The 15,808-nt window shown below is 31.6% G+C and overlaps 1 protein-coding gene across 1 annotated transcript; it reads left to right on the forward strand.

The window, feature by feature from the left end:
* Positions 1–1,427: 1,427 nt before the first annotated feature.
* Positions 1,428–11,000, forward strand: LOC134707116 (ELL-associated factor 1-like). Its single transcript, XM_063566650.1, has 7 exons — positions 1,428–1,622; positions 5,311–5,405; positions 5,739–5,875; positions 6,869–7,044; positions 7,999–8,091; positions 8,558–8,662; positions 9,426–11,000. Exons 1-7 carry the CDS (start codon positions 1,523–1,525, stop codon positions 9,476–9,478), a joined length of 759 nt encoding a protein of 252 aa, XP_063422720.1. The 5' UTR covers positions 1,428–1,522; the 3' UTR covers positions 9,479–11,000.
* The last annotated feature ends 4,808 nt before the right edge of the window (positions 11,001–15,808 follow it).

The following is a 15,808-nucleotide window of genomic DNA, read 5'->3' on the forward strand; positions in this document are numbered from 1 at the left end:
TGTTTTAATTGACCGTGACGTGGTTTATTGCTCAGTTTTGAGTTTTTGTGTTTTGGACTTTTTTTTCTTAAACTATAAGCAAAAGGTCAACTATATTTGTTGTATTTGATAATTATATATGTGTCGTATAATTCTCAATTAAAATTAAGTGGTTTTATGATTTAGTTGAATATAAAAAAGAAGATGCGGTGTGATTGCAAATGAAAGAGACCAAAATGACACAAGAATTAACAACTATAGCTGGTCACCCCACGGACTCAAAGACAAATGGTTTCAGTAAGTAACTTGTGACAATTTGGTGCAGAGAATAAGTTGTGTGTTTCTGTGTATAGGAATGTAGAATTTATCCGATAAATACTAACATATACATGGTCCAAATACTCATATGTTCCGGTACTAGTGACAATCTATTAACTATTATAGGAATTACAAACAAACAGCATGTAAACGTTTTAAAGTCGAAAACTGCTTTTGAAAAAAAAACCAAGAAACGATAGGTATATTCAAATGCTTGGGTCGGACTTCTTTGAGGCGTCTCAATATCTCTCAAAATCAGTTAATTCAGTTGATCGCAAACAATTATACCCATGCAGACCGTTAAACCACTAACAGTGGAAAAATATTAAAATGAAAGCTGCAACAAGTTAGGTATGCAGTGCGTTTCTATGATGATTGAATTTTTCAATTCAGTGAAAACCAATTATTTGAAACCAATATTGGTTGCCCGAACTTTTTACTTTCATGCCATTTAAAAAAATATCAATATTGTCAACGGTATCAGAGTCAAGACTCACAGGCACTTATGGGGGGAAAAAATCTGAGACAAGTGCCTGTGTCAAGAACACATTCAGTATAATGAGAATGTTTAAGACCGATAAAGATTCCTGTAAGCCCGACAATACTAATATAAGTAGATAAAAATGTACATGTAAAAAAGTCAAGATGAGTATTTTTTATCTTTATGGGCCGGTTGTGCTTAATGGCCTGAGAAAACGGGGTTTGACATTACTACAATAGGCTTTATTTAGAGTGGGCAAGGAATACAAAGAGAGACAACATTAACTCTAGTAAGCTTTTAACAGACATTGTATTATGGTCCGAGGTTTGAACAATAAATTTAAATGTCAATTATGAATACTTGTTTAATGCCAATAATGATATATGTATTGGGAATAGTCATCCTTTTATATTAATATCTCAACAGCAAAATATAACGAAACTTAAAACATCCAGTTTAAAAAAAAAATCCGTCTGAAACCACAGGCATTTGTCTCTTAAAAAATGGATCAATGCTGTAATATATTTACTGCACCATCTACTAGGATTACTAAATATCTAGTGATTTCAGCTGGAATGTACGTGATTCACAGTTTTATAAAACCGAGATCAGAAATATATACTTGTTTTTAGCCTTTCTTCGTGTCCCATATCCGGTAGTATTAGACGCAAGTATTCACGGATAAAACGTAACTTTTTAGCAAAGTTTGAAAGATGTAATAGAATTATTTTAATACTACATAACATGGGCGATAAAAGTCTCCAAGTCGATAATGAAGTGCATGAATTGAAATTAGGTTCTAGCTTTGATCCTAAATCAAAGGTAGCTTTTCATTCAATCCGATGTGAGTATGGATATCAATATCATGCCATATGTTATTTTCACACAGAGATTACTATAACAAAATTACCTGTGAAATATACAGTGTAGTTGTATATTAGTTGCAATAAACCGAAAAATTATGGACAATTCACTTAAATTACCTTTTCCATTGAATTCATAACTTTCTGTTAGTCATTTAAAAAAACTTATACAGTTTACTTGCTAAAGTAGAATATAAAATTACCATGGTGATATATATGTTGAATGTGGGTAGTATGCTTCTGTACATTTTTGGCACAGTACCAGTTCCTCAATATTTTTTTACCATAGTCTATTCATCACTCTTAATTCACAATGCTCTTACATGAACAGTCAGGGGACTTACTGAAATAAGTGATTTTTAAGGTTCATCATAACCTTTTGGCTAAAATGGCCGTATTTACACCCCAAATTTTACTCTGAGTACAGACTAACCTATACACCTGCAACAGTTTTAAGGGATGGCAGGAACTAGATATATAAATTTTAAATGCATTTTATGTTTCAGAAAATTATTAACTTTTCTAGATTTTGCTATCCATTTTTTTTCATTCCTGCAGAAGGTGCAAAAATTAACTAAGTAGTGAAAACGATTGAGAAGCTCCCCTCATATAATCAATGTTGTGAGTAGTATTGATTTAAATGGACAATAGATGGACAATAGACACCTGTAAACAATAGGTGATTTAACAGGTTTAAACTGTGTAACTGAGTGGACCGTATCAAATGAAACTCGGGTGTCTGTTTATTTTTCTATCTCCTGCAGACTGGAAAAAAATACACATCAAAATGCAGGTAAGTTTTTCATTTTCTGAAACGTAGACTTCATATAACTTTTATATATCTAGTTCCTGCCATGCCTTAAAACTTTCCTGAATGTACCAGTTTGTCTGTACTCATAGTAATTTTTTAGGTGTAAACACGGCCATATTTTTCAATTCCTTATGATGAACCTTAAATCACTTATTTGAGTAGCAAATTCAAGGTTTTGTCACAAATTGGAATTTTGTAGTTTTTTCAAAATTTTAAACACATAGGTTTTAGGTTCATATGGACCTTATGGCTAAAATGGCCGTATTTTCACCCCCAAATTTACTCACCCCCAAGAGTACAGACAAACCTGCGCATCTGTAAAAAAATTCAGGCATAGCATGCCCTAGATAAATGAATTTTATATATGTTTTATGTTTTAGAAAAATAAAAACTTACCAGGATTTTGCCGTGCACTTTTTTTCATTCCTCCAGAAGGTGCCAAAATAAACTAAGTTGGGAAACAGGTTTGAGAACTTCCCCACAGGTAAAAATTAAAGTGAGCATTTTTAATTGACATGGACATTAGATGGACAATAGATACCTGACAATAATTGGTTATTTAAACTGTGTATCTGAGTGGACCATATCAAGGTTAACTCAACTGTTTGATAATTTTATTATCTTCTGCAGAGACGAAAAAAAGTGTACGGCAAAATCCAGTTAAGTTATGAATTTTCTAAATCATACAATGCATTTGAATTCTATTTATCTAGGGCATGCTATGCCTTAAAACTTTTCCTGATGCACAGGTTTGCCTGTACTCAGAGAAAATTTTGAGGTGAAAATACGGCCATTTTAGCCATAGGGTCCACATGAACCTTATTAATAACATCTTTTAATTACTAAAATTAAAAAAAATATGAACTTTTTGCTTCTTTTAAGTAGCAAGGTTTATGCCTTTCAATTCAAAATATTTTATTGTTCAAATATCAAATGTACATTTAAACAAAGGGATCGGACAAAAGGCAGTGCCTATACAAATCCTTTCCCATACAAGATGGATTGAATAACATGCATGATAGTATATAATTTTCTGATAAGTTAATAGATCATACGTTGTTGCAGTGAGTCAGGGAGGCAGTTCCTCCACTTCTTGAAGTATTTTTTGTGTATACATATATAAATAACTATGTTAACAAAGTTAAAGCAAGACCTACTGAAGGTGATATCGAATTTTATACCGAAATAATAACTGTTGGTTAGGAATCCAATGCCTTAAGGCTTTGATCCTATCATTTACCTGAAAATTCTATTTTAGTTGAAAAAATGCTATAATAATGGCTTTACATAATGAACTGATACTTTCTTAAAAGATTTTTCACAGCTGTGGGAGTATTTTTCCTGTGAAGTTCAAGGTTTCATCTTTCAGATTATGTAATAAAATTCTACTGTTCGCGATAAAAATTCCACTGTTCGGGGGTGTTGAAATTAGTGGGGGTTATTAAAAGAATTATACTAAAAGAATTCAGTACAAGGTCATCACCTGAAATGACCTGGTCATCCTAGACAACACAGATGTTGGTTCTGATAAGTTTAGAAACATAATTAGTCCCTGGATCATTAGTATTCTATATTTAAAGCTATAAAAAAATTAAATCTCTTCTTCTAGTGATTAATTTGTACTACTTTTAGGTGATTATTAAAGAAAGACAACTCTAACTTCCAACCTTTATGGAAATAATGTTACTTGAATCAGTGATTTAGAAAATCATTTGTTTAAGTAAGTCCCCTGACTGATGAATATAAATATGTTACATGTATATATATATGGAGTGTTCTGAACAGGAATATTATTCAACAAGAAGTAACTTTTCATGGGTGCATCTGCTTAGACATGAGACTTTTGTTTTGTTACAGTATATATACTTATAAGTTAATAATGTTTCCTTTTTACTTTCATGACGTTGGGGTTTAATTTACATATTTTGGACAGCAGAGAATAGAAAATTAACAATATGTCATTTTGGTATGAAAAATCATAGACCCATTTGAAAAACAAATCAATTATTAACTAAGTTGTTCAATCACGATCAAATTAGCAATGACCCAACAATGAAACAGGGCTTAAAGGTGAGTGTCAAGTCCCAGTAATATATAATGTCTTCATAAATATTAAAGAAATGAAAAATTAACAATATTGATCAATTTATATAAAATGATCTGAGGGAGCATTATGATGAAAACACAGACAAGACTTGGCTACACGAGTTTAATTCTACTAGTAGTACAAGTAGGAGTTATAATTGGTCTTATTGAAACATACCTCTATAGTTTGAATTTGATTTCCACAATCTTTACTGAAGTATTATTAGAAACAAATTTGGTAGCTGATATCATTAGCTCACACTGTCACACAGGCTATTAAGCCATTGAGTGAGGAAAGACTGGCCTGGTACCTTGTACAGTTTTACTAGTGGTAGACATGAAACACACACTAACAAAGCATATTTAGTGATAAGGGAACGAAACATCCTTACAGCACTTCTATAAAAGCATGCAAAACAAATCATTGATTAACTTGCTTGCTATATTTGTTTGGATGTTTGTTTACTATTAACTGGAATTTGATTGAACAATAAACATTAAATTTCATGTCAATTCTTATTGTCCAATCAAATCCCAGTATATATAATAAAAGACTAAAACTCCGCCTTCCTATTGTTTGCAAACAACCAAGCAAACATAGCAGGCAAGTTGATCAATGTTTTGTTTTACATGCTTTTTTAGAAGAACTGTAAAAAGACAGAAGATTCAGATTTACATGGTACATATCTCAATAAAGGTAATAACAATGTTACTAATCTGTGTTTTATTATGTCTACTGTGCCTACATGAATAAGTTTAATATATTTTAACAGATGATTTCAAGCCAGCATCAGTTGATACAACTCAAGATTCAACAGTAGAAGTTGGTGAAGGTCATCAAATAACTGTATCAGTTCCCCATGTCGAGGTAAGATAGTTTGAAAGTGGATAACAAAATATATGCTTGTACGTACATGTAAAGCTGTTTCTTCTCTTGTAAATGTTGTATCCTAGTATAATTACCTTTAAACCTTACAATGTACATACAATGATTTGAATTAACTCTGTAAATTGATAAAGATTTAAAAGAAAATATTTTGTAAACAATTGTTATTTTATTTCATAAAAATAAGATGTGGTATGATTGCTAATCAGACAACTTTCCACCATGTTCACAAGACACCAAATGACATATCCATATTTCTAACCTTTAGTATTTAAAATTATTTAGTATGAATGAATATATGTAATAACATTTCAGGGTGCTGGGACTGATCATACAGTTTATAAGGGTCACAAGCGACCATGTCTGAAGGAATGTGTGTTAATTATAGATCATCAGACAGGAACTTTTACCTTAGAGAAACTTACAAATAACATACAGTTGAAAAAAACGAGGTACATATTGATGTGATCTTTAATGAATTCATCAGGGTGGTAAGAAAGTTAAAAAGTCTGAAACCAATGAAATAATTTGAGAGATGGAAAATTAAAGCAAAACCTTAACTAAATTTATGAGACACAAAGTGACAAAGGGGACAATGTAATAATTTACACAACAAGATGTAATTACTGATACATGTCATTACATGTATAAACTTAATCTTAACATTCATTTAACATGCTTTATGAGTTTTAAATGTTCTCTTTTTATCTCTTGGCTCCTCTTATTTATGGATTGCATTAGAATAAGAATTACAGTATATGAATGTAATATTGGCTAGCATTATATAAATAACACATAGCTGAGAGGTGATAGAGCAGATTGTTACCCCGAGAAAACATTGTCAACTGGGGCGAAGCCGAGGTTGACAATGTCTTTTCAAGGGGTAACAATCTGCTCTATCACCCTCTCAGATATGTGTTATTTAATTTATTATACTGAATGTTCTGTTATTACTGTCGATTAAATTTAAAATTCAAAGTGATAAACTATGACATCTTGTAGATAACCATCCGTATTTAATAAAGCACACACTTGATCAAACGTCTCCGTAAAGGGTAATAGAGTATTTGCCATAGGATAGAGTCGTATTTAATAAAGCGCACACTTGATCAAGCGTCTCTGTGAAGGGTGATAGAGTATTTGTCATTGGATAGAGTCGTGTTTAATAAAGCGCACACTTGATCAAGCGTTTCCATGAAGGGTAACACAGTAAATTGACACCCTTGTATTAGTCAATCAAAATCTGGTATTTGACATGAAGTATAATAATAAACATTATCATATGATAAATCACTACTGCTGTAGAATAATTATTTTTTTGTGTTACTACTCTGAATGACATTATCCCAGATTAAATTCATTTAAACTCTTAACATTTTTATATTTCAATTTGAAAACATTTTTATACAAATTTGTGTTGAATTATCTGTGCACCTTTATTACAGAATTGAAGGAAGCAGTAAAGCAGCACTTGGTGGAAGACCTCTGACTCCAGTTGATGTCAACAGACAGAAAAATTCTCCAGTCAAGCCTAAAAACCCTCCACAAGTCAGTCCACCATCACACACTAACTCTCCCTCTGTAACACCTGTCAATCTGCCACAAGATGAAACGAGTAAAGGTAAATTGTCAATACATACTTTTGAGTGCATAGCACATCTAAGCTTTTCAAGTCCATACATGTACATCTATGTTTCTTTTTGGTCATGAGAAAAATTACCAAATCATGTTCATAAACAGTTTGCTTGTAATTATAGAAGGACAAATTGAATGGAAATACGGGATAAATTGTTTTTGGAACCTTCATACCAAAAGTAATATCAAATGTACTGTTGACATGTAAATTTATAATCCTTAAAAAAATGTTTATTTATAAATTCTTACAACTTTAAAATGTGTTACATAAATTTTACTTTATAAACAGTTATACATGTACATATGTCCCCCATATTGACATTGTCATTTTAGATTATTGTCTATTTGTATATTTATATTGGCATTCCAAACTTTAAGTCTTGTTAGAAATCTGCTGAAAATAATTCCAGAAACATATGTAGTACACAAAGTCATCAAATGTAGTACACACAATAATCAAATGTACACAAGGTAATCATGTAATGCATAAGGTTAATATGTTGTACACTAGGTAATCATATGTATACAAGGTAATCATATGTATAAAAGGTTTTCATATGTACACAAGGTAGTCATATGTATGCAAGGTTATCACATAGTTCAAAGGGTAATCATTTGTGTACAAGGTAATCATTGATGATTTGCTAAATTATTTCAGCTGTGCTCTAGTGCTCTTGTAAAAGTTGTTTCCTCTAGTTTAAGTTATAAGTCATTATGTTGTTTATGTTGAATTATTATGTATCTAAAAATAAACAACACACTTCTTGGTAAATGGAGTCACAGTAATACTTATATGATAATAAAAATTCTGCTTGCTTGAAAGTGGCAGATCAAAGAAACATCAACAGATTTGATACGAAACATACCAGGGTGAATGATGAAATGATTTTTTGTTAAATTGAATAAAACTATTAAGATCACTTAATTGTAAATATTTCAGATGCCTGTCCTTTTGGTCTTGGTGAAATAAGTGATGATAGCAGTAGTTATGCTTCCAGTAGTGATAGTGATTCTGAAACAGAAGATAAACCAAGTAAGTTAACCACATAAAACTGTTAAGTTAGGATACTTAGAACTCTGAGGTTAAAAAACATTGATACTAGATCTAACCAGTTAGTAATTTATAATTCTTGAGCTAGAATTTAAGATGTTAATGCTCGTGCTAGCTGGTAACGTTGTTTTACATTTTGTTATTACAGGGCCATTTATAACTCACGATGAGTAATGGGTTAATCTCATTATTGAAGACAAAACAGTGACCTATAGTTGTTAATGTCTATGTCATTTGGTCTCATGTGGAGATTTGTCTCATTGGCAAACATACCACATCTTCCCATGTTTATATTTAAATCTGATGCCCTTATGTTAAAAGAGTGCAGTGAAAGTTCACAAGAAAACTTATATTACATTTTTGAGATGAATATAAATGTTTTGTATCCTTAGTATAGATAGTGTATAAAAGAGACTAATTTGGTCTAATGTTTGTTTCTTTTCTTCAGAAAACCCTAGTCAAGAAAAAGTTGCTCAAACAGGTGGTCTGTTTAATATGCCGACAGTCTCAGCAGTGGTTAAGCCTAGACCAACACAGTTTGTCTCATCTCTGAGTAAGTATTTTGTAACTTATATTGAACAATTTTGCTTTGATACTAGATGTACAAGAGATCAATCATGTTAATTAAAATTGAGAATGGAAATGGTGAATGTGTCATAGAGACAACAACCCGACCATAGAGCAGACAACAGCTGAAGGCCACCAATGGGTCTTCAATGCAGCCAGAAACTCCCAAACCCGAAAGTGTCCTGTCCCCGAAATAAAATATGTTTACCGTACTAGTTCAGTGATAATGGACGTCATACTAAACTTTGAAATATAAAACACATTTAAGTTCAACTTTATTCAAATTTACCCATTGAAAAAGACATTCTTTAAGAAAACATACTTTTAAAATTTGTTGAAATACATGTAGCTTAAGACAATTATAAAATCCGTATATTACATACACTTAAAGGAATTAGCTGTTTTAACTTATTGCTCTTTACTAAAGTGAACCAATACTATATTCCAGTAAGTGACAATATTTCGTGGAAGAACTAGTTGCAAATAATAATTTGAGAATCATTTCTTGGCCTTTACATCCTGAGCAGACTATGGGCTGTTGTCTTATATGATTACAGGTTTAAATTCTTGCATTTGCCTGTGAGATACACTTCTTTCCCACACTTGATAGTTAAAGTTTTAGATTTTTACATGCTTGTTAAAGATTGTATTTTGAAGTCTACTGGAGAGAAGTAATGTAACCAACTTGAAATGAAAGGAGATACTACTTTGATTGTCCATTAATTTACAAACTATATTTGATATTACAGGTGAAGATCTGAGACTAAGTGAATCAAGTAGTAGTGACAGTGATGATGATTAACATGATTAATAAGTCAAATGTCCTTTGTGCTAAAAAGTGACCTCTACTACAGGGTATTACATTGATCATGAGAGAGAATATGTGTAAATGGTTCAATAAGTGACAACAGTTCGAGATTAAATGGTGCTTTTTATGAAAGCCATTTTTTAATGGTTATTTTACAACAATGTGTGATAGATAAAATGTAAACATGTTTTATCAGATAATTTCTTGTACACTATAATGTGACCTAGAAATGTTAGCATGTGTATTTTACACCAATGTGTGATAGAGAAATATCAGAGAGTCTTGAATGTTAATAATTGACTTTTCAAAGTCTTTACTGTAATGCTTGACTATTTTATGTGATGGAGTGATATTAACTGTGGTTTGAACTTGAATTAGAAATTTGGTGTGGGTGGATGGGTTAATAAAGAGGCTAATTTAATTAATCAAGGAAAGATAGGGCAGATGGGAGAGTTGATATTTTTCGTTATTTATATGCAACACATACATTATTTGACTTTATTGTTACCTTTTTCAGACTAACATTAAATATCATTTGTAAGAATTCTAGTTTAACTATAGGATTTTGATAATCTTATACAGGGAATTTTTGAAATGACAAAAATCTGTTTCTGAAGAATGATATTTGTGATACATTGTATGTCAGTTGAGAAATGCTCAAGTTTGAGATGATACATGGGATTTGTAATTTTTTTCTTTTAATGGTATTTGATTGATTTTCTCTCTTAAGATAGCACAATACAAAGATTTATAACTCCAAATCCAAAGTTTTAAAATGCTGTAACTTTCTTAATAATGCTTGAAAATTTATAAAAGTGGTAGTTTTGGATAGCTAACAAATTACTCTTTCACATTAATGCAATGTTAGTATTATGCAACACTTATGTAACCAATTATAATGATAACTGTGTCTAAAATATTTTTCACCAAATTTCCACTTTCAAATGAAATTAGCTTCTGCATTGGTATCCCTAGAGGTTTGGTTTTATTATATGTTGTTCCTTGGGCCATTATCAAAAGGGTGTCTCAGATTTCAGATAGAATGTATAGAACAAATTTTACACCTAATTAAACATTATCTTCTTTTATGTGGTTAGAATCTTTACACTAATTAGAGATTTATGAGAGAATGAAAGAACATAGAGACAATCTGAGACACCCTTTTGAAGCCCATGATGTGTTGATTAGGATTTCCTTAAAATTTTCTGTATAGTTAAAGAGATGATAGAGCTAAATTCATTCAAGTGAACTAACCCAGATTTTGCCACTAATTACATAATAATTGATTACACAATGATTGCATAATAAAAATTTTGCATTCATTTAAAAGATTAATCTTTTATCTATCTATATATACCTCTTTTATTATTTTCTATGCATTCATAAGAAAGTTACAGCTTTTTAAAGGTTAGTGATTGGAAGTAAAAAAATCTTTGTATTGTGCTACCTTAAGGATACAAGTGAACTTATGTAAACAACTTCCATTTACAATCTAAGTTATTTCTCTGTTTGTTACTTCATAACACAAAGAATCAATTTTTAATTGCATGTTTTTTTCTGAATATAGATTTCAAGCTAAAATTTTATGATAAATATGTAATTGAAGCTTCAAGATTTTTTGAGAAATTCTCTTAATTTTTGGATGTAGAGATTTTTCAGTTTATATCAATGTCCTAAATTTAATGGACAAAGGGTCTTGTAGTTTGCTGTATACTGCAATCAAAGAACATCAAAAGAATATTCTGAATTTATTTAATAAATATTTTTTTTTATTGAATATTGATAGCTTGCTCACAACAGTTTGTTCAATTTACTTTTAATTATGACATTATGTTTCTGTTGCTGTTGTTTATTTCTTTCATTATGGCACACAAGAAAGCAATAATGCTAAATGGCCTATTACATTTTGTAATTTTTATGGATCTCATTTGATGGCATTATGATTATATACATGATAAAATACAAATATTAGAGGGCATGCACAGAATATATTTTTTGTGGATTCTTTATGTAATAAAAACATTTAAATTCTGAATTTAAAAATATGTTCATGCTCTGTGAACTTTTATTTATAAATTAAAAACTAACTGAATTTTGTACAAAAAAATATATCCTTGTAAAAGGAGACATATGGTTTACATGTTTGGGGAACTCATGTTAATTTGACTGAATTGATGTGTCTTGTATAGGTTGGGTTGCTTCTTAATTTTGATAATATCAAATTATGTATTGCCAGAGTTAATGCATTAGAAGACACTTTTTTAGATTATATACACTAAGAATATCCGAAATGATGTTATGACTGATGAAATAAAGTGTCAGAAGTAGGGCTAGGTATAGATGTAGCATACGCTCATTATGTGTATTTTTTTATAGACCTAAATTTCCTAATTTTGTTATGCTTTTGATAAATGAGATTGACTATTAACATTCCTCATTAAGATATGTTGCTTTGTTTCTTAGTTTGTGAGTTCAATACAAATGAAAAGCTTGGTGAATAATTGTTCAAATAAGTATTATTTTTTCTTCAGAAAAATGTTAAAACATGTTATAGTGTTGTTATATGTTATAAGGAATGTGAAAAATATCTTTGTATATTATTTAATATTAAATTATTGCAATTATGATGTTATTGTTTAAATATGTTTCATTGTGGATATTTTGAATGTGATTTCATCTCAATCATTTTATCCATTTTTGTCGAGCCTTTGACTTTTGTCGAAAAGCCTAAATCATGTCATACTTTCATCAAAATGAAGTGGACCAATCTGAATAAATTTAACTTAAAAAAATGTAGGAAGGTGTTAATATAAGAAAGCTTTATCATATTTTGATGCTATCTATGCCCCATTTATTAGGGCCCCGACTAAAAGTCGGGTCGCCCTATAGTGATCAGTCTGTCCATCCGTCTGTCTGTCCGTCCTTCCGTCCGTCCGTAACACTTTAACTTTGTGTCCGCTCCATATCTAGAAAACCATTATGATTTCATACTTTATACTTTACATGTTTATTAACCACCACCAGAGGGCGTGTCATGATGTATGTACAACTTTCTAGGTCAAAGGTCAAGGTAAAAAAACTTTGGTTTCAGTTGACAACCCTGTGTCCTGTGGTGATGATCGTGTCCGCTCTATATCTTGAGAACCCTTATGATTTCTAAGTTTATACTTGACATCCATTTTAACCAACACCAGAGGGTGTGTCATGATGTATGTACAACTTCCTAGGTCAAAGGTCAAGGTCAAAAACTTTGGTTTCAGTTGACAACCCTGTGTCTGTGATGAAGATCGTGTTCGCTAAATATCTAGATAACCGTTCTGATTTTATACTTAATACTTAACATGTTTATTAACCAACACCAGAGGGTGTGTCATGATGTATGTACAACTGCCTAGGTCAAAGGTAATGGTCAAAAACTTTGGTTTCAGTTGACAACCCTGTGTCCTGTGGTAAAGATCGTGTCCGCTCCATATCTGGATAACCTTTATGATTTCAAAGTTTATACTTGACATCCATTTTAACCACCATCAGAGGGCGTGTCATGATGTATGTACCTAGGTCAAAGGTCAAGGTAAAAAAAACTTTGGTTTTTGTTGACAACCCTGTGTCCTGAGTTGAAGATTGTGTCCGCTCTATATCTTGGGAACCGTTTTGATTTCAAATATTATACTTGACATCCATTTTAACCAACACCAGAGGGTGTGTCATGATGTGTGTACAATTTCCTAGGTCAAAGGTCTGTCTGTCTGTTGGTCTGTCCATCGCTTACAATTTTGATTCACACTATATTTATTTACCCAACGTTATTGACAGCGGGGCCCACAGAGATGGCTTCCATCTCAATGATATCTAGTTATGTGCGTCTCTCTGTTAGTTTGTCTGTTGGTTCAGCTGTCTGTTCGTCCTGTTTCAGGTTAAAGTTTTTGGTCGAGGTAGTTTTTGATGAAGTTAAAGTTTGATCAACTTGAAACTTAGTAAACATGTTCCCTATGACATGATCTTTCTAATTTTAATGCCAAATTAGAGATTTTCTCCCATTTTCACGGTCCACTGAACATAGAAAATAATAGTGCGGTTGGGGAATCCTTGTACTTGAGACACATTCTTGTTTGTGTCAATTTTACCATTTTTACATATTTTGTAAATTTGTGATTTATTTCAGTTTTAAAAACAAAACGCATATTATTTCAATTATTTGTTATAAATGATTGAAAAGTACATCCTGGTATCTAAGAAATTTGATAAGAAAAAAAATATATGGTATGTACCTGATTCTGGTAAAATAATTTCTTGTACTCCTCACACATTTTCTCAAAATTTTGGCTAAAAAGACCGACTTGATTGGTCGTAAAATTTGAAAAAAAATGATTACTGAAAAACTTCTCATTGTGAATATACAATTTTTTTCACAGAAGTAGTTTGATTATAACATTTTAAAATGCATTTGATATGTTCCACTTGTATCACATGTTTTGTAAATCATTCCAGAACGAACGAAGGGATTTCATCAAGACTGAAACGTCAGAAGAATACATCCTTAAGAGATGAACAACAACCTTTCCAACTAAGATTTTTTTGCATCCAAATGCCTTATAGGAAGGTGTTGATATAAGTCATATCTATATATATCTGCATTTAATTCCATCTACATGCCTAATATATCATGTATTGTGTTAAAATTAGATTCTACTGATGAGGAAAGGTCCCACAAGGCCACCAAAAGCTTAAATTTTAGTTCAGTCTAGGTGGCTGAGTGGTAGAGCGCTGGACACAGTTGAGGCGATGTTGTTGTGTTATGCCAATAGCATGAATTTGAATTCCAGCAAGGGAAGATAAAACAAATTGCTTTTGCAAATGTACAGATTTAACATTGTTGTGTTGATATTCAGAGTAATAATGAATATAATATGTGTTTTAAGTCGGGCATCACCATTCACTGGTGATCCAATGGAAGGATCTGTTGAAGAGTGATCACTTGTTTAGACGAACTTGTATATGTTTTGGGAATGGCCCATGTTAGGTTGAATATGTCAAATGGGACATATTGTGATACTGTAGTTTCATTAAAATTACAAGTGATTTTAAAACTTCCAACAATATTCCAGATGAAAACATGTAGAAGAATAAAAATACAGGATGTTTGCTTAAAATGCCTACATTTTATAAAAAACATATTTCTTGAATATCAACGAAATAAATTGAATAGATGTTGATATGATATTAAGAGATGTATCAGACAACTCTCCATCAGAGATTAAAGGAAAATAAGTTCTGCAATAACAAATGAATATGGCACTGTATGGTCTTAAAATTAGCAAAATCCATTTAGTAAATTTATGTGAGCTATTGCCTTCACTTGCTCTTTTTGGAAACAATGTTTAAGAAATAATTTTGCAAATTTTAAAGTAAAGAATTAATTAATCTATATATTAATTGTATAAAAAAAATTCAAAAGACTTCTCACAGTTTAGGACAATTTCATTGTTGAGCGTTGTGGGAAAAACTTACTTCTCTGTATCGGCAAACAGGATGACAATATATATGGTAGACAATAGCTACATCGATACATCTATGCAGAATGGAGGCATTGCAGGTTTTTCAAATGTTCTTAGCCAGCTCATACATGAGGCAAAGACTGGAAAGAAGAATTAGTCAGTAGTATGGTAAGACATGGCAATGGATCACTACCACATCCCAGATCGAATCAAGAAGATACTTAGTAGTCCAAAAGTATTTAGTCCAAAAGTATTTTGATGGAATACAGCTGTGATTTACTGTAGATAACAAGACAATAAATTGGTTCGCCATTCCATCTATAGCTTCGCACCGTCAGTGTAGCTATACGTAAACACAACAGGGGTCCAGTTTAACAAGACAACAGCATGGCAGAAGTTAGAGAAAACAATAGTTACGGGCCATACTATCTCACCGATACTCTTCATTATGAGTATGAATATCATCATAAAGGCAGCAGAAAGAGAAACAAGAGGTCCTAAGACAGATTCAGGGATTTTTCTACAAGCAACAAGAGGGTTCATGGATGACCTTGCAGTAGCAACATCATTCCATAGTCAAGCAAGATGGATACGATTGGCACTGGAAGAGGTACTCACGGGCCGGTAGTCACATGGGCCAGGATGAAATTTAAGCCAAGAAAGATCAAGAGCAATGATACTGAAAAAGGTTCAAATAACAACGAACTTCCAGCTTAAGATCCAAGGGGACGAAATACCAAGATAGTAATTAACCTTATAATGTGCATTGGAAAATGATTTGATTAACCCTTAAAGACAATACCAATGTGAAGACAGTACAAACTTCTAT

The sequence above is a fragment of the Mytilus trossulus genome, chromosome 2 (assembly GCF_036588685.1).
Source record: "Mytilus trossulus isolate FHL-02 chromosome 2, PNRI_Mtr1.1.1.hap1, whole genome shotgun sequence".
NCBI classification, from domain to species: domain Eukaryota; kingdom Metazoa; phylum Mollusca; class Bivalvia; order Mytilida; family Mytilidae; genus Mytilus; species Mytilus trossulus.

Excerpts from the sequence above, each read along its gene's own strand:
- LOC134707116 (XM_063566650.1), top strand. The coding sequence starts at position 1,523 with ATGGGCGATAAAAGTCTCCAAGTCGATAATGAAGTGCATGAATTGAAA. Across the intron at positions 5,406-5,738 it reads TATCAGTTCCCCATGTCGAG|GGTGCTGGGACTGATCATAC; the intron begins GTAAGATAGTTT and ends ATAACATTTCAG. Across the intron at positions 7,045-7,998 it reads ACAAGATGAAACGAGTAAAG|ATGCCTGTCCTTTTGGTCTT; the intron begins GTAAATTGTCAA and ends TAAATATTTCAG.